This window comes from Coffea eugenioides, chromosome 5, assembly GCF_003713205.1.
Source record: "Coffea eugenioides isolate CCC68of chromosome 5, Ceug_1.0, whole genome shotgun sequence".
Classification (NCBI taxonomy): Eukaryota; Viridiplantae; Streptophyta; class Magnoliopsida; order Gentianales; family Rubiaceae; genus Coffea; species Coffea eugenioides.
The window spans coordinates 48656549-48679025 of NC_040039.1; the positions used below are offsets into that span (position 1 = coordinate 48656549).

The window sequence follows — 22477 nt, forward strand, 5'->3', positions numbered from 1 at the left end:
ACATAAAGGCTGAATATCGGGGACAGCTGTTGACTGCTATTGGAGTAGATCCCAACAATGGATGGTGGCCCATTGCTTGGGCAGTGGTTGAGAGGGAAGCAACTGAACAGTGGAAATGGTTTTTTGAGCTGCTGAAGAATGACTTGCAGATTGAAAATGGGTACAGCTACACCTTTGTTTCTGACCAGCAGAAGGTATTAACTCCTTCCCTTTGTATATGCACATTACACAAATCTGTTTCAATTTACTAATGCCTTTTGTTTGTAATAATTTATAGGGTCTTGACCGAGCATTATCTGAGGTACTACCAAACAGTGAGCACAGATACTGTGTGCAGCACCTGTATAACAACTTCAAGAAGAAACATCGTGGACTTGCCCTGAAGACAAAACTGTGGAACATTGCAGCAAGTACTACTGAGGGACTATTCAAGAAAGCATCAGCAGATCTAGAAAATTTTGACAATGAAGCATATGAATGGGTGAAGAAAGCACCACATCCCAGTCATTGGTGTAAGACTTTTTTTTCAGAACATACTCGATGCGATATGTTGGTTAATAATTTGTGTGAAAGTTTTAATGGTCATATACTTGAAGCTAGGCAGCAGCCAATTATCACAATGTTAGAGTCCATTAGGATATTTCTGATGGAGAGGATACAGAGAAGGACAACTGCAATGGAGAAGTTTGAATTGTCCATTGGCCCACTAATTAAAAAAATAATTGATGATAGGGTGATAGAATCAAGACAATGGAGGACCATTTGGAATGCTGTGGATGGATACCAGGTTAGGGGACCAAGGGGGGCCCAGTTTGCTGTTTATTTAAAGAAAAAATCCTGCACATGCAAACTGTGGGATCTATCAGGTATTCCTTGCTGTCATGCTATTGCAGCAATTCACAGAAATAATGGCGACCCCTATAAAGAGGTGTATGACTGCTACAACAGAGATCTGTTTCTAAAAATTTACAAAAATGTTTTGTATCCTATCAATGGACAAGTAATGTGGCCTGAAGCTGATGGGGTGGATCTTGATCCACCAGAAAGGATAGTGCAACCTGGCAGACCTAAGAAGGCCAGGAGAAGAGATCCTACTGAAACTCAAAAGACTGGAAACAGGTTGCGGAGAAGAATAGTCATCCATTGCAGAAAATGTGGTGTTGCCGGCCATAATGCAGCTGGTTGCAAGGTGCAGCAACAAGACAATCAACAACAGCAGAATCAGGATAGCGAGGAGCAGCAGCAGCACCAACAGCAGCAACGTGGTTCTAAGAACATGCAACAGCAACAACAGAACCAACACCAGCACCAGAGTCAGCATGAACAGACCCAACACCAGCACCAGAGTCAGCATGAACAGACCCAACACCAGCAGCAGAGGCAACATCAGACCCAACACCAGCACCAGAGGCAACATCAGACCCAACACCAGCACCAGAGGCAGCAGCAGACCCAACACCAGCACCAGCACCAGCAACACCAGCAGCAGGATCAATATCAACAGCAGCAAAATCAGCAACACCAGCAACAGAATCAACATCAGCAACAGCAACAGCAGCAGGATCAGCAACAACAGCAGCAGCAGGATCAAGAGTATCAGCAGAACCAACAAGAACAGCAATCACAATCTGCTGTTGAGGAAAGTGAACATGCACAGCATCGACAGCAGGAAGAAGTTGTACAAAACCAACAACAGTCTCAGAGCCAAGGGGCTCATCAACAAAGGAAAGCAGGAAAACGAAAGTTAACAGATTCAGAAAAGGGGCAGATCAATGCCAATTATGCATATTTAGGTAAAGAACCTCCTTTCACTGTTGGAAATTGGAGAGGAAAATGGAGTAGAGCTGGTACTAGAAGAGGAGGAACTTCAGCAACAACTACCAGAGGACAACCAAGAGTCAAAAGAGGATCAAATTGAAGAGGAAGTAAAGCTATAGCTAGATTGGGACATAATGCAACTACATTTTGTCTTTTTGTATGAAGTTTGTTTTGGATTTGATATGCTGACCTATTACGAACATGGTCCATATGTACAAACAATTTATTTTGTCCAATCTACACAGATTGTTCTATGTTAATGCAGCACTTTTGTTTAGTTCTTATGTCTCTGTCATTTATTGATGAAATTAGTAGAACTGAAATGTGTTGTTTCAAACCTTTTTTGACACCAAATAATAACTATTTATTCATGTGAACAATACAACTTTTATACATCAAAATGTTTATACAGAGGGGTACAAAAGGGGCTTTATAAAGCCATTTGCCCTTTCCCTTTCAATATGCTACCATTACAACAGAGTAGCTATTCTTCAAGGATTTTCAACGATGCCACAAATTTGTAGCATGCCACCAGAATTATCTATTCTCATAACTAACATTGCTAAGACAACTATTAGCCAAGGCAACACTGCGCATCGAATGAGTCGCTTATTGGCTGATTTGTACTTGGCAATTTCAGTTTGAAGTGGCTTCATTTTACCCTCCAATTTCACAGCTTTTGCTTCCCACTTTCTTGCAGCTTTTTCAAATTCAACCATTTTTTCCTCCATTCCATTGATCTTTCTGAGTAGACCCGGTATAATCATTGTAGATCGAGCGCACATTTCATCATCTATCCAACCCCAATAGCCACAGCCATCCTTAAAAAAAAAACAAATTCATTATATTTCTTACACAATAATAAATTAAGTATCTAAAAAAATGTTACAAACCTCCCCCAATGCGCATTTGGCAAATCTTCTTCCCGGATTTTGTGCAGTCCATGAAGTTATCATTACTGTCTTCATCCCACAAACACAAGTAGGCAAAATGGGTGTCAACGATGTAGGTGGCATGGATCTTGCTGGCCCGACTCTTGGTGGCGTTGATCTTGGTCCTGCTTCCTCTAATCCAAGTTGGGCTTCTTCCATTTCCTTCTCTTGTAGTTTCTCTCGGGTAAGTAATCTTTATTAGTTTTATACAAGAAGAACAAGAAGATCTATTTTCGACTTCCTAAATTGACCCTACCTTTTGTATTGGAAATCGCGCAAACGGACACCTCTGCAAAGTTAACGACTAAATCTAACAGAATGGGCTCGAGTCTACCTTTTATACAGTTTGATGGTCAAAATCAGCCTTTTAATAGTTGAGTGACCAAAACTCGACGATGACAAAAGTTTAGTGGCCACTGGGATAATTTGCCCATTTTAATTGATATAGAGCGTATTTTTATAGTTTTCTCAATTCAAAGCTTTTCAAGCGATTCGTTGAGTAATCGAACCTAACAAATGGTCTTGAGCTCGATTCGTATATATATAATGCTCGGCTCGAACTTAGGTGTTGATCCGAGCTCAAATCGAGCTACTCGTGAGCGGTCAATTTCAGCCGTAGTTGTTTGGAATGGAAACTTCTTTGTCTTGTTCCTCCAAAAAGCCAGAAGGGAGATAACGTCCGGAAATGGAAGCCACAGCAGGGATAAGACTTATAGGCAAGAGTTGAAGCAGCGAAAATAAGAGCGGCGTCCTCATGTCATCATCCATATTTTGAAATCGTAGCCTTTGCATTTACTCTGGATCTAAATTAATACTTATTAGTCCTATCGAATCCTTCGAGTTGGGCCTTTGCATTTACTCTGGGTCTAAATTAATACTTAGTCCTATTGAATCCTTCGAGTGAATGTCCCCAAAAAAAAAAAAAAAAACTTTTTGAGTGAATAAAACTCAAAATAAAGGAGCTGCTAAACTCGTATTTTGGGCCACTACGCCGACTTCTATTTGAAGGTTTAACCACAAGAATGTAATGCATAGCGGTCGAACAAAGCCGCATGATTCTAATTGTAAGAATTTTTCAGGCTTTAATATTGTGATACCATCTAACATTCAATTCAACTTGTTGAAAAGAATACTACTGTATATAGAATGCAACATTTCAGATACATGTAAATTAGTACTACACAACCTTTCTTTTTTTTTTTTGCAAAAATTAGTACCACACAACTCAATGATCATATTGAAAGAAAATTGCCTTGCAGGAGAGATCCAGAAAAAGCAGAGGTTAGGGAGAGGGGACACGCGAGGACCACGGCTCTATATTTAACATCTTTTGGGGTACAGAATGAAGTAAGCTATCCTGGGAACTTTTAAAATTCATTGCTCCATCAAATCCCAAAAATGATACGGTACAGTAATAATGATTCAAAGCGTGTTGTGTTCAATTCATATAGCCTTTGCGGATACTCATGTTGTATGTTACTGTAGTGAAATTCATAACCAGAAGCAGAAGAAGCCAGCAGGCCACAGGCAGGGATCCAGAGAGAGCAGGGGGTTAGGCAGCTGGATGATGAACAGGTATGTATTTCTCTTGTCAATCAACAAGCAGATAAGACATGTCAAATTGTCCAATTGCCCCCTTGTACCAAATCCCTGGATTTCGTTCCCTTTTATTAGTCAAGTGCCCATCTGAACTAATGCACTACTGTCCAGTGGAAGGCCAAATAATTGCAGAAACAAAAAGAGAGAATAAAAAAAATGGGAAGAAGAAGCAAATTTCATACTCTCATTTGTCATTTCCTTCTTGGATTGGGTGATGATTGGATCACATTTTAGACAAGATCAAAACTTTAGAGCTTCTTCTTGCAGAAAATAAGGACAGAAATTAACTATGTTACTACTAAAAATGCAATTGATAGATAAAAGCATCGCATTTGCATTCGTTACGCTGAAACTCTGTGACAAGTCTAAGAAGCCCTAATACAAATTACTAATCCTAAAAGCAAAGGTTGTCAACAGTGCTCAATTTTGGTTACTTGGGGGTGGGGGTTGGGGGCGGGGTTGCTGGGGAGTTGGGGCCTGGGGAGGTGTGAAATATTCGTTCAGTTCAATTGGATAACCCAGCTGAACTTCAGTCTTGAATAGAAGAAAAAAGACAGCGAATCCAAAGAGAAATACACAAACCCTCCTGGTGAATGTGTGACAAACGACCCGAAACTCTTCCCCACTACACAGTGCCATGCCGGCCCATACAACCCATCAAACTCCTGTGCGATTTTAATAAATCAAATCAACAACCGACAACTATTCATTAAGGAGTTAGAAAATTCATTTATAATTGATGGGTAGTTGTTAGTAATATTCAGTACCTTTTTGAGAGAACGAGCGAGGAGGGCGGGGCTAAGTCGATGAGTTTGAGGAGGAGTGGCACCGGAGGTACCGGCAGTGACGAGTGATCGGGTGTAGCGGAGTGCATGCTCTTGCATGGACACGGGCATGTCTGAGGTTCTTAATCGCACGTTTAGGCTGATTGCTATGGCTGCTAGCTTCAGTTCTTGTTCTGATAGAGAGTTGTTCTTCTTCTCCTTGCTGTTGTTGTTGCTTTGATCAGAAACAACAGGAAGCTGCTGCTGCTGCAATATTTGTAATGGTTTCTGAGGTCTTGACTTAGAGGAAGCTGCTGCTGCTGATGATAATTGCATGACTTTGGGTTGGGACTGCTGATGGGATTGAGAAGGCTTATTTTTGGACTTGCTTTGAGTTGTTTCTTTCATGATTGTTAGAGGCGTATGAAAAGAATTGTTAGAGGTGGATAAAGACACGAGAGAACTAGAGAAGAAGAGTTGTAGAAGCAGAGTTGAACTTTTTGACCGGGGAAATATGTGGACTAGTTGGGGTTGGAGGATTGGAAATTGGAATATAAAGAAAGATTTGAACTTTGACTGACAATACATGGTGATAGAGACAGCAGCAGGCCAAAGAAAAAAAAAACAGATGATAATCCAAATAGAGAAAAATGCAAGACATGCAAGAATTAATAATTAGACTTGTTGGTTGTGTTTATTGCAAGTTTCATTTTTTTTTTTCAATTTCCTACGAGGTTTTCTGTGTCTATTTGGATTTTGAGGATTAGAGTTGGTGCTCCGCCCGGTGAAGAGAAGGAAAAATACGAGTACACTGGACACTGCTTGGGGGATGGTACACAAGAAAAGTGTGGGATCATCAAACCACATAAATGGTGTGGGGCGCAGGAGTTGCTGCAGCTGCTGACCAGTCTAACTTTGTAGTACCAGCCAGTTAGGTTGGCGCTTTCCCTTTCCCATTACTGAGGATTTCTCATGACTTACCAGCCGGAGTGACAGTTAATCAATCAACCCTCTTATGGTTGTTTTCCATTTTCCACTGAGTTAAGAGTAGATGATGAGTTTAACATCCCCCTCAGAGTTCTCAATAATGCACTCCAATTACTTGGATTAAAGCTTATGCATATGATGATTTTGTGTACTTGAACCAAATTCCAATCCTAGCTTCCTCTTTTCTTTTTCAAAGGACTGCAGTGCAAACCGTTTGCATTAGCTATTTTTTTAAATATTTTTAAAATATTTTATTGTAACTATATATATGAAAAAATTTTATTATAAAATTTTTTTAAAATATTTAATATATTATATAAATAAAATATTTTTTAAATTATTATGCATTACTGTTACTACATTTTATTTGAAAAAATATCCAATCCAAACGGAGGGATTTTTGGTCCGTTGGCATCGTCCATTTTTTTTCCGTAAAAAAAAAAGGCATCGTCCATTTTTAGTGACAAGATATTAGTCCAACGTCAAAGGAATCAGAGCACAGTGATGTGTTCTGCTTCTACATGCTAAGGTCCTTGTTTCAATGATTGCTTTGTCATTAAATTTTTTTTTTTAAATGCTTTTTGGACACATTTTTTATTTTTTTCTCGCATACATCATCGTATAGCTGTATTTGGATTGCATTTTTCTAGATTTTTTGTAAAAAAATTATTGTAACGATTTGATATATATAAAGTAAAAAGGTGATTGAGAAATGTGTTCACAGAAAACGTAGCAATTTTTCTTTAAAAAATACTGTCCAAACAAGGCCTTTTATCTATAAAAATTCCGCCAAACTATTGCCTTGATATATTTTGAGATGTTATATATGTAAAATAATTTTTTTTAAAAAAATTGTAACCATGATCTAAAAAAATGTTCAATGGATTTTTCAAGAAAGTAAAAAGGGATAATTTCAGAAACCTCCCTTGAGGTTTCATGAAATATCACCTAACTCCCCTAAACTTTTTAAAATCTCAATTAGCACCCTTGAAATGATAGTAGAGCCATATACTAATATCAAAGGTGATGAATTGTCAATAATGCCCTCATATTTAAATTTTCTGAACTTGTTTTTCTTTCTCTAAATTTCTTACTTTTCTTTAACAATGTCAATACAAACATACATACATACATACATATATACATACATATATATATATGTATGTATAATTAAATTGCAAATGTCAATAAAATATAGGATTTAATCAATGAAATATTCAATGCATTTGGAGAAGAATAGCTGCAGGTTCTTTTTATTTTTTTCCTTTTTTGGTGTTTAATAACTTTATTTATTTATTTATTTATTCTTATTCATGTAAAGCGCAAGAGAAATAAAGTAATTGAAACTCCAAATAGTTTTTCAAATTCTGACTTTTTCTATAATAAATTTTTCATATTTTACACCCATAAAAAAAGTCTGTCTATTTTGAGTAAATTTTTTGTATGATATTGAAGTTGAATTTCATCTGTTACTAAGTTTTTTTTTTGCTCAAATGTATGATTTTACATGTTAATTACCTTCAACGCTACGAAGGGTTTTATTTGTAGAAATGGTTTAAAAAATAGTATTTGCTTTTACTATCTCTTCCTACTGTAAAAGTGACTATTGGTTGTAACTTAAAATCTTACCAATTTTCATCTACTCACTTTTAAGATAGTTTCAGTTTAGTACTTTTTTTCCTTGGTTTGTAAAATGTTCATTTTTTTATAGTCTAAGGGTATTAAAGGCACTAAAATAGTCTCTCTCCTCAAACATGAATTTTTTAATATTACTTTTAGTTAGAAGGGCTTCCAATGTTACCAAAATGTCAATTCAAGGGGTGCTAAGTGAAATTTTGAAAACCTCAAAGGAGCTAAGTGATATTTCATAAAACCTCAGGGGAGGTTTATGAAATTATCCCATGTAAAAACAAAACCAGGAGAAAAAACAAAATAGTAAGTCCAAACAACGAACGAGTGACACGTGGCACGATATTCCCCTCACTCCTCATCCATCTAATCTCATATCCCCAACACTCCAACAGACTCAACTCCGCCACACACATTCACACACACGCAAACTCTTTCCTCCTCCACTTCATTTTTCCTTTGTAAATATCCGAATCAAAAATAAAACCAAAAAGAATCGAAAAATCAAAGAATCGGAACCAGAAACTTATCAACAAAACCTCTGTTCTCCCGGGATGGCTGGCGTTCTCGAAACCCTAACCGTACCACGCGCCGCGTCTCTGCCCTCAGCTTCCTTGGCTCCCATCGCCGGCTCTCCATTCTCTACCAGCCGCGTCAGATTTTCCGAGTTTAGAGGACTTAAGATCCAGTCGACTAGGCCGTCGTCCTCCGCCTCGCTCAGTTCAAATGCCAGACTCGCCCGCCGTGGAAGTCGAATTGTTTGCGACCGCTCTAGTAGGTTAGATTATTTCGAACTCTTTGCTTTTGCTTTTTAGAAACGGTTCTTTGTTTTTTAGCTTCTGTGTATACTCGTGATATCTGAAATCGAAGTTTATATTGAATTCGATTGTTTGTAGCTTCTTTGTTTAGGTTGATTTTAAAATATGTGCTGGAATTTGCGTGAATCTGCTTGGCGAATTTTATGCAAGAGTTGAGGTGGAAATTTCTGTTCGACTGTCGAACTTAAATTTGATTGAAGTGCGAAATTCGCTTGTAGCTTAATCCAAAGTCACTGGTAATATTCGCTTTTGAAAATGTGACTGGAGAATTGTGTATCTACTGTCGTGCAACTCAAAAGTTAATCATAGCGAGAATCTTTTCCCTCAGCATCATTCAGAGCAAGCTAGAATTCTAGTCAGGAAAAGCAACTTGCAATTGAGAATTATAATAGCAGATAATTTGACTCGTTACACGCATATGGTCCGAGTCTTTCTCTAATCTTAGTTAGGAGGGTTACTAATAAATTGTATTTGTATTCTGTCTATCTGGTTCCTGTCGTGAGGAGTTATTCCTCCTTTTGAGAACTAATTTTATGGAATTATTAGTTTTAAGGGACTGTACATTTCTGACCGTCTTATATAAGATCTCTAGGACGTTATTGGTTAAGTTAGGGCTTATACAACTATAAGCTAACTTCAATTTGATGTTTTCTTTTCCTGTTCTTTTGTTTGCTTTACGTTTTCATTTGTATGTTGTTTCCACAAACTTAGCTTACATAGTATAGTCCTTTCCCTGAATAGTTGGATTTTAAGGAGTTATTGTGCTCAAAGTGCAAACTTCATCTTAGAACTTTGCTGGAAACATGTTATATAGAAATGCATTCTTATGGTGGAAGAATAGTTTCTTTAAGAATATCAGGCTCTGAAATCATTATTGAATTTGCAGACCCTGGGCGACAATCTTTGTGAATGACATAAACAGCCAATTTTGTTTTTCTTGTGAGCTTCTTGTTTTGTATGTCTATTTATGCTGTCTGAGAATGCGTAAATACTGAAGAGTAGTGCAGGAACCAAATATGCTCTCATTAGACATGTAGAAAAGATTTATCTGACAATGGTAGGGCTTCCTATTCTAGAGAAGAACTTTTTGGTAGTTTTTTCTTACCGGTCTTTGTAAGCATATCCCTTATGTGCATGTGTTGTCTTCTTCTGTATCCACACTTATGGTGTATGTTGAATCTGTATTCTTCTTCATCCCTTATGTGCATGTGTTGTCTTCTTCTGTATCCACACTTATGGTGTATGTTGAATCTGTATTCTTCTTCATAATTGATGAATCAAAATGGCAAACTAGTATAGCTTAGAGCGCTGATAAAAGTAAGATTCTCGTCTTTTGAATAGTGATTTCTTGCAATTCCAATTGTGGCTACAGAGAGAAGTATATGGAAACAAAAATGATGGCTGGTGATCTGCTCGTATTCTCTATGTTGGCTTTTGAAAATGGATCTGTTGTTGGTTATTATCTTATCCTGTTTTGCAATATATTTTTCCAAAGTCCAGGAGTTTATGTGATATTGGCTTAATGCTCATATAAGTTTTAAAACAGATACATTATAATTTGATGCTTTCTCCTTCTTTATCCAACCACCAAATGAGATGTTACTTTGAGAGGCAGGCGCTGGTGCTCTTTTAAGTTTCCGTTTGCACGACCATGGATTTAGAATCTGGTTGCAGAATTTCCGATACAGATAACCCTGTTCCAAATTCATGATCTGCTACTCAATTTCTAGGATTTTTGTGGGAAACTGGTAAATAGAAATTTAAAATTGTTCTTTGGTTCTTGAATAAATTGCAGTCCCACCTGTCAAGGATGATACGTGGCAGTCGCTGGTACTAGATTGTGATTCACCTGTTCTGGTTGAGTTTTGGGCTCCATGGTGTGGGCCATGCCGCATTATTCACCCCGTAATTGACGAGCTGGCTAAGGAGTATGCTGGTAAACTTAAATGCTACAAGGTTAATACAGATGATTCCCCTGGAATTGCAACTAAATATGGGATCCGAAGCATCCCAACTGTAATGATTTTCAAGAATGGAGAAAAGAAAGACACTGTCATTGGTGCAGTTCCAAAACAAGTATTGACTACTAGCATAGAAAAATTCTTGTAAAGTGGCGGGTATCCAGTCCATGATGTTTCACGAACAGATTCAATAATCCTAAGATGGTTCTGTATAGATGGATGCTACTGCATTCCCTATTTGTATTGAGATAATCTTGGTTACTAAAGTTTTTACAGTTTGACGTTGTCTTTTAGAATTAATTCTGTATGCCTTTTTTTTTTTTTGAAGAGGACATCTCTCTCTGTGAAATTGGTTTTCCTCACTTTAAAGCTGCTTCTGCTATTATCTCCAAAATACCTGCTGCATATGGACAAATGCAGGGATATGGGACTGTTGTGGGTAGCATTATAGAGGCATGCTTGCTAAACTACAGAAATCTTTGAAGACTGGAGCAAGCCTTGCTACTCTTGTTCAGTGAAATCCTGGTCCCTGTTTCCTTTTCACTTTTTTGTTGTCGAATCTTACATTTACAAATTGGAGCAAACTTGACGATACTTCGAAGTTCGAATGAATTTAGTACTTCAAAGTGAGGTGACCTTTTAGTAAAGTTTTAGGCTGGCCTCTCCCTCTGGGCTTTGTGACCATGGATGTGGGCTGGGTCTAGCTTTGTCATATGTAAAGGAAAAACTACAGGAGCAGTTGTCGCCGCTATATTTGTTTATTTCACTAACGTGACACCGAGGCCCGAGAGAGTCCAGTAACTATTTCGGAACAACTTTTCAGTTTTCATCCCTTAGAAAAATTATGATCAATAGTTCAATTATCAGGATAGGGATAGTCCTTTTTTTTTGTCGATGTGGAAGAGACCTACTTATTGTACCCAATATTGCTTATTTGTGGAAATATAATTATGAAGGATTAGCATAGGACAATTTTTATTCAAATACCAATATTACCCTCAATTATTCAACGTCCTGTATTCCTATTGATTTTGTTGGGTCCATCGTTGACTAGATACCATTTTCTTCCTCGTTTTCAATAACATAGCATCAAGTTTTTTTTTTTTTTTTTGGCTCTCTCTCACTTTCCCTTTCATTCCTGCCTTTTGATATCTTTTCTTTTTCTATTTTACAATTTCTTTTGATTTTTTTGAAAACCTTTGCAGTAAGTGGTTTAAGACCTTTTGCATAAAATTTTCTCCGCTTCACTCTTATTATTTCTCTATTGCTATTGGTAAGTTTTTTCTTGCTTTTTTTCTTTTCTTTTTGCTTTTATTCCATTATATTTTCTATCAAATAATCTATGATTACAGTTTTTGGAGTGATCATAAATTATGATTAAATTTGGGATGCAATTTTGTTGCAATTATAGTAAATTTCAAGTTCGCAATTTTTTGAGTAATATTTGTTATAGCAATATTGTAGGATTTTTCGTTTTCTTTTCTTTTTTCTATTTTTTAAGTTGATAATTCTTGACTTCATCACCTATCCTTATTTTCTAATATCTAGATCAAAGTAATTTTAATCTACATTTTTTGAAGGGAAAAGTGTGTGTCTACGTCGTGACTTCAACACGTGAATATTGAAGGAAATGTGTACCTACACTTTTTGGATTATTTTCATTTAGACTGTTTGAGTTAAATCCAGAGGAAAATTAATTATTGATTGTTCTGACAGTGTATCACCAACCAAAACTTGCCGAGAAAGCTGGCTCAGGCAAAAATGATTGAAAGATCTAAAAAACAAGGATAAAGTTGGTTGGTATCTTATCTCCATCATCAACGAAGAGAGAAGCAGTAGGCTAACACTATCAGCACTCAACGTCAAAAACAGCTGGGCTGTAGCCGAGTTGGCAATGAGCATGTTCAGACGTTGAAATCTTATCCATGGGAGCGCTCATTCGCCTTTACTATGCTATACTACGTCACATCAAGTTGTCATTTTAAATTGCAGGCGTTTACCCTGCTGGAACCATTATTATTCTTTGCTTCTTGTTAACCGATAAGACGAGGGAGATCGAGTTTGGGACAAACGGATCCGGGCCTGGAACGGTTGTCAGAGCAATCGTTTCGAAAGATGTAATATCATTTGCACATGATGTAATATTTTCTGTATAAGGTGTAACACTAGAATAATAGTGAGTAACACTAGAACAATATTTTTGTAAGTCTCATACTATGTGAAAATCGAATTACAATGAGTGATCTGAGTCGCATAAATTTTTTTGATCTATTCGGAACGGTTGTCTCTGACAGCCCTTCCTCCAGGACAAAAATGATTGTCAGCGATCCTCAATACAATCATGCCTGAGCACTCTGTGTACTGATGCAGTCATAAATCGTTCTAGTCATAATAAATTACCAAATTGAAATCGTTCTCTGTACTAGTGAATAATTTACGTGTTACTGATGCAGTTTCATAACTCAAGCAAATAAGCTGTAGCAGTTCATGTGATCCCGACATGAATTACACGGTCTACGTCGAGGAAAGAGGCTTCACGGTGGATGGTTCTTAGGAAGATGCTCCGAACGCCTCATTCCAGTCCATTTCTTAGCGTCCTCGGTCAAGAACAATCAGATTGGATGCCCGTTTGACTAGAAACTGGTTTAGCCGCGTTTAACAAATCAATTCCATTTTCTCGAAAGATGGTTGTATGCTTTGATCTCAGAGTTTCTTATATAATATTGTTCCCATCCTACCTACGTAATCCAATTGCAGCCATGTAAATGATTCTCCTCTTCTTGACGGCCAATTCTTGGCTTTGAAACTTTTTCTGTTTCAACGGTTTAAATCATTTAAGACATGAATGTCACATGGGAAAAAAAAATCGAAGGTTGTGTTTGGATTGTAATTTTTTAAAATTTTTTATAGAAAAATTACTATAGCGATTGATATCTGTGAGGTCAAAAGGTGATTGATAAATGTATTCACGAAAAACGTAATAATTTTTTTTTTTTGAAAAATGACTGTCCAAACAAGGCCAAAGGTTATAAAATTTTTCTGTGAAGTTTGAACCCTTGCATGAATATTTAGACCATAGAAATTCAGGTTATAAAAAGGCCAATCCTGTTCATACAAGCTGCTTATAAGCTTTTTGTTCAAATAATCTTCTATTCAAACAGAACCTCTGACCGGAGGACGAGAAAACTTTCGGTTTTTGTCGGGGGCATCCAATCGTACGTTCTCGCCGACACGAAACAAATGAAAGGACAAGAGCGGTCTCATCCACATTGAGCAGTAAAAGATTCCTTTCTGCGTTGTGTTAGACGGCAGTCTCATCTGATCTTAATTAGTGTGGCCCTACTCTTAAGCCCTAAGGACATCATCCATCCTCTGGTCTTAAGATGCGTTTAACCTCTCAAGTTTGGTTCTTCTCGCATGATCAGTCAAACGATCGGCCTGTTTTGATTGTCATTTTCTGTCAGATAATTGCGTTATTTTCTGTGATCACATTTCTCTATTATCTTTTTCCCTCACATACATCAAACCGTTACAGTAATTTTTTCATGAAAAATAATAGAAAATGCAATCTAAACGAGGTTAGTTTGGATTTTTTTTCAAATTTTTTTTAAAAAAATTACTGTAACAATTTAATATATGTATAATAAAAAAGTGATTGAAAAATATGTTTACGAAATAGCATAGTAATTTTTCAAAAACAAGACCTTTTTTTTTCAAGGATTCAGATCCTCGTTGTTGAAATGATATTTTGAGGAATGTGCAAAAAAGTATTAAGAAAAGTAATGCATGAATCCCTAAAAGCAAAAATTTTAGAAAACAATATATTAATTTGAATGTGGATTAAGTTGAGTAAAAAGGTCTCTACAGTGGACATTCGTACTGAAAAAATCTGAGAAAGGCCGCAAAGTGAATAAATGTGGGGGGCCTAAATTCTTGTTTGTATTGCTCAGAAAAGATTTTGGTTATTTTGAAAATATTTTTTCACGCCGTTATATCACATCACAAAAACGTAATATTACATTATTATTTTAGAAACGGGGTCTTAAGATTCCTTGCCAATGTAAACACATCCTGAGATCATGCTGTGCCATGTGATCGTTGATTAGGAAGACAATATGCTAATACCTTTCCTCATTCTTATTCTTTATGCTTCAGCACGTTTTCAATGATAAGTGACGCGGTAAACTCGATAATGCATAGCCCTGTGTTGGTCCCTTCATTTAGGAAAAAGCTAGTTTAGATAGCCATTTTTCATAAAAAAATTGTACGTAAACATATTTTTTAATTATCCGTTTATGTCATGCATTTCAAATTACTACGATACATTTTCTAAAAAACTGTCGCAAATCATTTTGTGATGTGATTAATATCACCATAGCAGTCTAGAGCTGTTAATCGAGTCGAGTATTTGGCTGCCGAGCTCGACTCGAGCTCGTTAGGAAAACGAACTTTAAAATGTGTTCGAACTCGGCTCGTTAAGTGTACATGTGGCTCGAGCTCGAGTTCGAGCTCGACTCGTTTATCACAAACGAGTCGAGCTTCACGAGCTCGAGCTCGTGCAAATTAACCTTAATAAAAACATATAATTTTTAATTTTTATAATTTTGATTTCTAAAATGACAAATATGCCCTTCATTAACGAGTTCTAATGAGCTACTCGAGTATTACTCGGCTCGTTAACTAAACGAGCATGTTTCGAGCTCGAGCTCGACTCGTTAACCAAAATTAACGAGCCGAGCTCGAGCCTTAACGAGTCAAGCTCTAACGAGCTTTTAAGCTACTCGATTGACTTAACAGCCCTATGATAGCACACTTGTCATTTCTGATTGTGTTCATCTTAGGAGTTTACATGGAAATTGCCCTAAGGAAAAATGATAAAATACGTTAAAAATTGGCTCAATTTGGATTAGCTGTTTTTTATGGTGTTTTTAAAAAATTTTATTGTAACAGAGTTTTTAGAATATATTTTGGGATATTTTTAGAATATGTTTTAAAATATTTAAGAGTAGTAAAATTTTTAAAATATATTTTAAGATATTTTTTAAATATTAAAAAAATTTAAATTACATTTTAGAGTAAATTTTTAGGGTGTTTTTTAAAATTTTTTATAATATTCGAAAAACTAGTGGATTCAAGCCTAGCACCGGAAGTCAACAAGGTGACATAATGCTGACTTCACGGGTGACAGACGTCGTAAGATCAAAAATGATCCGACGGTGCACAAAGCTTGGTGGAGTCCTACCCATCCCTCCTTTTTTTTTTTCATTTAAGTTAAGATTTTTTTTTTGTTGCTTCCACCAAAGTGGTCCCCATCCTGACCCCACCTATATATTCAATTTCTAATTTCCCAACCTGCTCATCACCAGAAAAATGAAAATAAAAAATTGCATCTTTAAAAGGAGATAAGCCTGCCCACTTTCAAGGGCCCACCCGTCTTTTCCACCGATTATCAATTTTGTAGCTTCTACTTATATATATATATATGTGTACATATCAGTTAATCTTATATATATTATTACGATTAAATATATAAAATATATGTAAAATTTAGATTTTAAATTTAAATTTAAATTATATATTATATATTTAATGATAAAAATATATATTATCAGTATATATGTGTGTGTACATATCAGTTAATTTTATATATATTATTACGATTAAATATATAAAATATATGTAGAATTTAGATTTTAAATTTAAATTTAAATTATATATTATAAATTTAATGATAAAAATATATATTATCAGTAGATAAAAGATTAATTATATATATATTAAAAAAATTTTATGATGAGTTCGTCATTTTTATTGGGTATGTTTTTTCTGCACTTGAGTAACATAATAGAGATAATCAAGAAGTAGATAACCAAGTACTATATTCAATTTCTAATTTCCCAACCTGCTCACCATCAGAAAGAGGGAAAAAACATGTACCATGTTCAAAGAAGTCGGTAAGCCTTCTCTTCAATTTACTTAATCAAGTAGACAAGTACGCACAAGTTAGGAATAAAGGGTGTAAAGGACGCTGCCTGCCCAATCTCAAGGGCCCACCCGTCTTTTTCATCGAATTTGTATTGTAGTTTCTTCTTTACATATATATATATATATACATATATATACATACATACATATAAGCTTTTGCGACGAGTCCATCTTTTTTATTTGGTGTACTTTTTTCTGCTCTTAATTAAAATTATAGAAATTGATTTTAATGAATTAATATTTTTTGAACTTTTCGACAACTTAAACATGATTCATATGGATCCAATTATTTGGCCAAATATATTTGCTGACATCACCATTACAATTTCCAATACACATTTTTATCTTCCCAATTACTTTTTTATCTCACATACATCACATCACAAAAAGTGCTACAGTAAAAATATTTCAAATAACTTACAATCCAAACACACTCCATATATGGGTGAAAAATAAATTTACTTCTACGTTTCAATTTAGTGGGTTCTTATTTTGTGAAACTTTGTGGCTTTTAGATGAATTTTGTGAATAGAGAAAATAGATTAATTCGAGGCACTGATCTAAATAGAATGAAATGAACAATTCTATGAGGTTAAATTTCGAGTCATTAATGAATTATAAATAACGAGAAGATCAAAATCTTCGTTAATTTGAGATAGAAACAAATTTTTTTAATTTTAAAAAGGGAAAAATTTATAAAATAAATGTTTCTGTTAGTCTTTTTAATAAACTACTACTTGCATAGGTTAATTTGACATAGACAGTTTTTTTACTTTAAAAAGGGAAAAAACTAATAAAAATAAATGTTTCCGTTAGTCATTTTAATAAATTACTACTTGCATAAATTAAATGTTTGAGTGTGACACACAAAATTGAAAATACTGAAAAAATAAAAGCTACTTCCAACAAGTTGAAATTAACCCAAGAACAGTTAGATTAGAAACACTCAGAGATAATCAAAATCCTGGTGCAAAGCACAAAGGTATTAATTGAAAAAATAAAAGCTACTAGACTTTACTAATTTTGATCACAATTCTAGGCTACTACCATACCCCTGCCCACGGCAACCTAACAAACAGCTACGCGGCTATAACCCTATATCGCCTTTAGGCTTTTATATTAAACAGCCATTTTCAGTTTTTTCACAATCTTTTCATTCATTTCATATTTCTTCGCCACCATTTGCTCTCCACCATATCATTTCCACTCTCCCTCTTCGCCTCCTCCTCCTCATCCGCCACCACATTCCGTCCTCCTTCCCCATTTCGTGAACTTTTCCTCCCCTTATATCTTCCCCTTAATTTTCCTCATTTGATCGGCCTCCCTTCACTAGCCCATTTCAATTTTACTTCCACATTCATTGATTTCATATCTTATCTTTAAATATAGACGCAAAATATAAAAGAAAACCAGCCCCCTTTTCTCCTTATAGACATTGCAAAGTCTTCTTCAGCTTATCTTCTTCTGACATCTTAACTGGTAGGTTTTTCTTTCTTTATGTCTGGCTTATTTGTATCCTTTTGTTTTCTGGGAATTATTCTCTTGTTATATAGATCATTGGGAATTATGGGAGAATAATATGATCCGTTCTTTATCTGAGCAAAATTGAAATGAAAAAGTGTTTGTGGCTTGTTTTGTAAGTTATGGCAGGGATTTTTTTAGTTTATTTGGTAAGAAAAGGAATAACATCTTGGTCAGAATACTTCACTGTTTTTGTGATGGCGAAATTTGATTTCCGCGAAATTGAAGTTTGATTATTTCCGGACTAAAGGGATTTCCTGGTTAGCTCACTCTTTTGTATATTTTGTTTCTTTTCCTTTAATCCTAAATATATCTGTAAAATTAGCTAGATTGTTATATTGATAACAAGAAAAACAAAATTTTGTTCAGCTGGTAATTGATAGTCCTCTGCCTCATGAAGTAAATTGATAAAAAAAAAAACCGTACTTTTTCTGAAATTGTGCTCTTGTTTTTTTTTTTTCTTTGTCCCGGATGAAATTAAATTTGCTTGCTTTTTGTTACATAGTGCTGTTAGGAGGGCTTTGAATATTCCTTTCTTCATGAATTCTGGATTTGGTGGTAGCTTATGATCTATTGACTGCCGTGCTAGAAGATCATGGTAAAGGTTTATCTGTGTTTGTTGGTAGTCCTTTTTCTTTTTCTTTGGCGGTGTGTGTATATGTGTGTGTATATATATATATATATATATATATATATATATGATAAAAAGTTCTCAACTTTGGTAAAATTTTTGGTGTTTCAAGAGTGGTTACATCACAAATCACTAGAAATACGGATCTTAGAATCCTTACCTATGGTTATTTTTGCTGCATAAGCCTATTGGAAGGACAAGACTTCTTGTAGGACAAAGTCGTTATCTTCCATCCGGACCTGGCAAAATCTCAAGCTGTATATAGGGAAGGAGAGAGAGTGGGAGTGCATTTAACTTTTGTTCTCGGACTAAATTCGATTCCGTTTTCCACTCCATTTGCCCTAGGCACACGATAGCTGCTTTTTCTTGTTGAGGTTCAATTGGTAATGATGTATGCTCAGTTGTCTTTAAAAGAAGGGAGACACTGGGACCAACGCAATTCCTAAGTGGTTGCATGTGTTGAATATGTTATTAACTTGAGCCATTCTGGCATAGATACATGTCTTCAAGCCATTGCCTTTCCTTTTACACCAATATATAATACATTTGCTTTTATCTCATAGTGTTTAACATCTTTGAAAATTTCATCTTTGTTTGAATGCACTTCTACGCATCTTTACTTTTTGTTGATACTTTTGTTCAGAATAGTGTGTTATCTGCGTTTGACTAGGTTAAGATGCCCTAGATTTCCTCCAATATGTCCCCCAATTTCTTGTTGACCTCAACCTGTTATGGCTTTTCTTGGCTGCGCATATCCGTGCCCCTATTTGGATGATCTACTAATAGAATGTCTCTGTCTAGTCAAGTAACTAATTTATTATTGTCTATCAAGCTATATATAAGAGGTTTATAAGACCTGTCCTGATTTTCAACAGATCCATGGACTCTGAGCAGTTCTTCAGTGATTCGAGCATGAGTTTCGAATTTGAAGAAGATGAGTCAGTTAAGCAGAAATCAAATTCAGTTCCAGCTCCGACTGTTGCCTCTGAGAATCTAAATGGAGGTTTTGATTGCAACATTTGTCTGGACTCAGCACATGACCCTGTGGTCACCCTTTGTGGTCATCTTTATTGTTGGCCTTGTATTTACAAATGGCTCCATGTTCAGAGCTCCTCCCTCGACTCTGAAGAACGGCCAAAATGTCCAGTCTGTAAGACTAACATTTCAAACTCCCTATTGGTTCCTCTCTATGGACGTGGAACATCGTCACCAGAATCTGAAGCGAGGAAGTGCCAACTGGATTTGGCTATACCACAGAGGCCCTCTGCTATTGGAATCAATGCTCTAACCAGTAATGCATCATCAATAGGGTCTCATTCACACCAACAACTTCATGCCAATCTGTTCCAATCCCAGCCGGATTCTTTTCAACAACCGCAGTACTTTCAGCCACAGTTGCAGCCTTTCCATCACCAGCCATATTTCCCCCATCCTTTTGGTGGTTATGCATCCATGGGACCATCTGGATTTGGAAATACAGCAATGACCAGTTATTACAGTCCAACTATCGTGATGTTTGGGGAAATGGTTTTTCCAGGGATGTTTGCCAGCTCAGGCACAAGTTTGTTTTCCTCTAGCCATCCTGCTACTGTAAATGGTGGCCCTAGGAGGATGAGAAGGCAGGAGCTGCAGGTGGAAAAGTCTATGCGGAATTTACTCTCCTTCCTTGTCTGCTGCTTTGTGCTATGCCTTCTACTTTTCTGATGTAAGTTTTGTTTGTGTAATTGTACAAATTGTGAGACTGTCCTTATAAAAACAGTCACAGAGATTAGATACATGTAGCAATTTAGAGGTTTTAGCTGGATATGAAAACCTGGCGGACGACATTTGTCTCCTGTACATGATATATCTTCTAGTATTGTTACTTAGAAACTTATATCAAGCTCAGATTGAACTGCTGTTGAAGAAAAAAGGGTGTCATCCCGGTTTACTCACCCTTCTTTTAGTGATGTGAGAAGTTTCTCTTGGTGGGTCTCTGTATCTTGTTTTAGCTGTCATCCTGTGGCTGAGTTGGATACCTTATCATTTGAACTTTGAAGTGGAAAGATAAAGGGGGGTTCGCATCTTCCACATCAACATTATTCTGACTGATGAACAAGGCAGGAGTGTTTATGAAGATTTGAGTGGGCCTGTTTAACTTCATATACGCAACTAGTTGAAGGATGGTGCTAGAAACTGAGTTTGCAATTCATTGTGAGCCCAAATAATGCTAAAGTTGGACCTGATGCTAGTTGTTTTATAGCAGAGTGACAGGTTCTTGCCGATTGAAACATTTGAAAACCACTATGCCCTGTCAGTCTTCGAATTTGAATGAATAAGAGATTAATTAGTGAAGTCAGATGTTTTGTAGTTTCTATTTTTTTTTTTTTTGGAATAATTCGTGGGAAAGCAAAGAGGGTCAACGGAATGGTTTGATTGAATAAGAGATTAATTAGCAAAATCAGATATTTCGTAATTTTTTGGGAATAATACGAGGGAAAGAAAAGAAGGTCAATGAATTGGATGAATACTTAAGGAGGTGTTTGGTCTGTATTCTGGAATTGGAATCAGAATCCCTATCATGGTATGAGTATTTTTTTTCCTTTTAATTTCTCCTTGCATGGAATCGAAATGGGTTCCATTGAACCAAAGAGTGAACTATTTTGATGCCCAAAGTAATAAGGAGAGAGTAAAATTTAACACTTTCATTATCATTAAATGATTCCCATAATACTCTAGTAAACAATAAGCACAAGTATCGTTAACTATGATACCCATTTTAAACACTCGTACTCATTTACCAAACATCTCCTAAATGTTACTTCAGGATCGCCTCCCCTGGATTAGGTAATGTATTATAGTATTAGGCTGCCCAACAACTTGGCCTGTCCTGGTGGAACTATTTTGGATTTGGTTTGGACTTCGGAGGTAGTATTTGAGACTGTGAGTGGCTTGAGTATAATTAGTCCAAACTGACTCTTGTTAGCATCTTCAAATGAACTTTCTCACGTTTGTCAACGACATATAAGTGGAAGGTTTTGAATTCAAACCTCCTATTTATACATCCTTTTCACCTTACCAACCAATTCAACCTTCCTTCTCGGACATTGATAGGTTAATGTTTTGTGCATGTGATAAAGTGAACAAAGAATCTCATGACTTTGATTTCTTCTTCTTAAATCAACTGCAGTGCATGTTAAGGATTCCGCATCACATTTAAAAATGAAAGCTAGGTAGTAGCTGAGTTCGTGGGGGATCATCTGTCATGGAATCCCAGTTCACTACTAATCCAAAAACGGATTAAACTTAGGAGCACATGGCAAACAAAGCAAATTTTCTGTATTAAATTGGCTGTCGGCTGATGATATCTAGAAATATTTGGACCCAAATTTTTGCACATTATTTTGCTTCCTGCTAAAGAAACTGAATCATGAAATGCCACGCATGAGCTGACTCCTAAATTCCTAATGTTCCTATTTTTATTTCTTTGCCTTTCTGGTTTTCCTCCTTTTGCGACGGAGATCTTGAATCAACTTATTTCTTCATCACGGTTTTGGCTGACAAAAGGAAGACGAAAGCCCATTACTTTATCTTCAAACCATCCCCTAGGAAACATCCTCAACGAAGTACAGTCATTACTTATCGTACTACCACTGCTAACAACTTTAGTTTGCTCGGAGAAAATCATTTAGTATTAGGAGGCCAAGTAGCGTCTCTTCACAACCCTCTCAAGCCCGAATTCTTATTCCTGATTTTCTGAACTAAAAGCAGGTTCGATTGAGAACAAATTCTTATTTGCTTTTAGTTCAGAAAATCAGGAATCTGACATTCTCAACTGTTTTCTTTTTCGCCG

The 22477-nt window shown here is 36.1% G+C and overlaps 5 protein-coding genes across 5 annotated transcripts in view; 3 read left to right on the forward strand and 2 right to left on the reverse strand.

Moving 5' to 3' along the window:
- Positions 1–1230, forward strand: part of LOC113771926 — a 13298-nt gene extending 12068 nt beyond the window's left edge. Inside the window, exons 3-5 of the mRNA XM_027316474.1 lie at positions 9–194; positions 278–1119; positions 1179–1230. Coding sequence (XP_027172275.1) covers positions 9–194; positions 278–1119; positions 1179–1230 — 1080 coding nt within the window. The remainder of the gene's footprint in view (positions 1–8; positions 195–277; positions 1120–1178) is intronic.
- Positions 1231–2308: 1078 nt separating this feature from the next.
- LOC113770061 lies at positions 2309–2793 on the reverse strand. The gene is made up of 2 exons (XM_027314413.1): positions 2712–2793; positions 2309–2639 (listed from the first exon to the last, which is right to left on the reverse strand). The coding sequence occupies exons 1-2, from the start codon at positions 2784–2786 to the stop codon at positions 2310–2312; spliced, it is 405 nt and encodes a 134-aa protein (XP_027170214.1). The 5' UTR covers positions 2787–2793; the 3' UTR covers position 2309.
- Positions 2794–4849: 2056 nt separating this feature from the next.
- Positions 4850–5616, reverse strand: LOC113771927. The gene is made up of 2 exons (XM_027316475.1): positions 5117–5616; positions 4850–5014 (listed from the first exon to the last, which is right to left on the reverse strand). Exons 1-2 carry the CDS (start codon positions 5519–5521, stop codon positions 4850–4852), a joined length of 570 nt encoding a protein of 189 aa, XP_027172276.1. The 5' UTR covers positions 5522–5616.
- Positions 5617–8136: 2520 nt separating this feature from the next.
- Positions 8137–10808, forward strand: LOC113771929 (thioredoxin M4, chloroplastic-like). Its single transcript, XM_027316476.1, has 3 exons — positions 8137–8507; positions 9920–10002; positions 10343–10808. Exons 1-3 carry the CDS (start codon positions 8284–8286, stop codon positions 10654–10656), a joined length of 621 nt encoding a protein of 206 aa, XP_027172277.1. The 5' UTR covers positions 8137–8283; the 3' UTR covers positions 10657–10808.
- A 6830-nt stretch (positions 10809–17638) lies between these two features.
- On the forward strand, positions 17639–20761 carry LOC113772491 (E3 ubiquitin-protein ligase RMA3-like). The gene is made up of 2 exons (XM_027317095.1): positions 17639–17972; positions 19521–20761. Exon 2 carries the CDS (start codon positions 19525–19527, stop codon positions 20347–20349), a length of 825 nt encoding a protein of 274 aa, XP_027172896.1. The 5' UTR covers positions 17639–17972; positions 19521–19524; the 3' UTR covers positions 20350–20761.
- The last annotated feature ends 1716 nt before the right edge of the window (positions 20762–22477 follow it).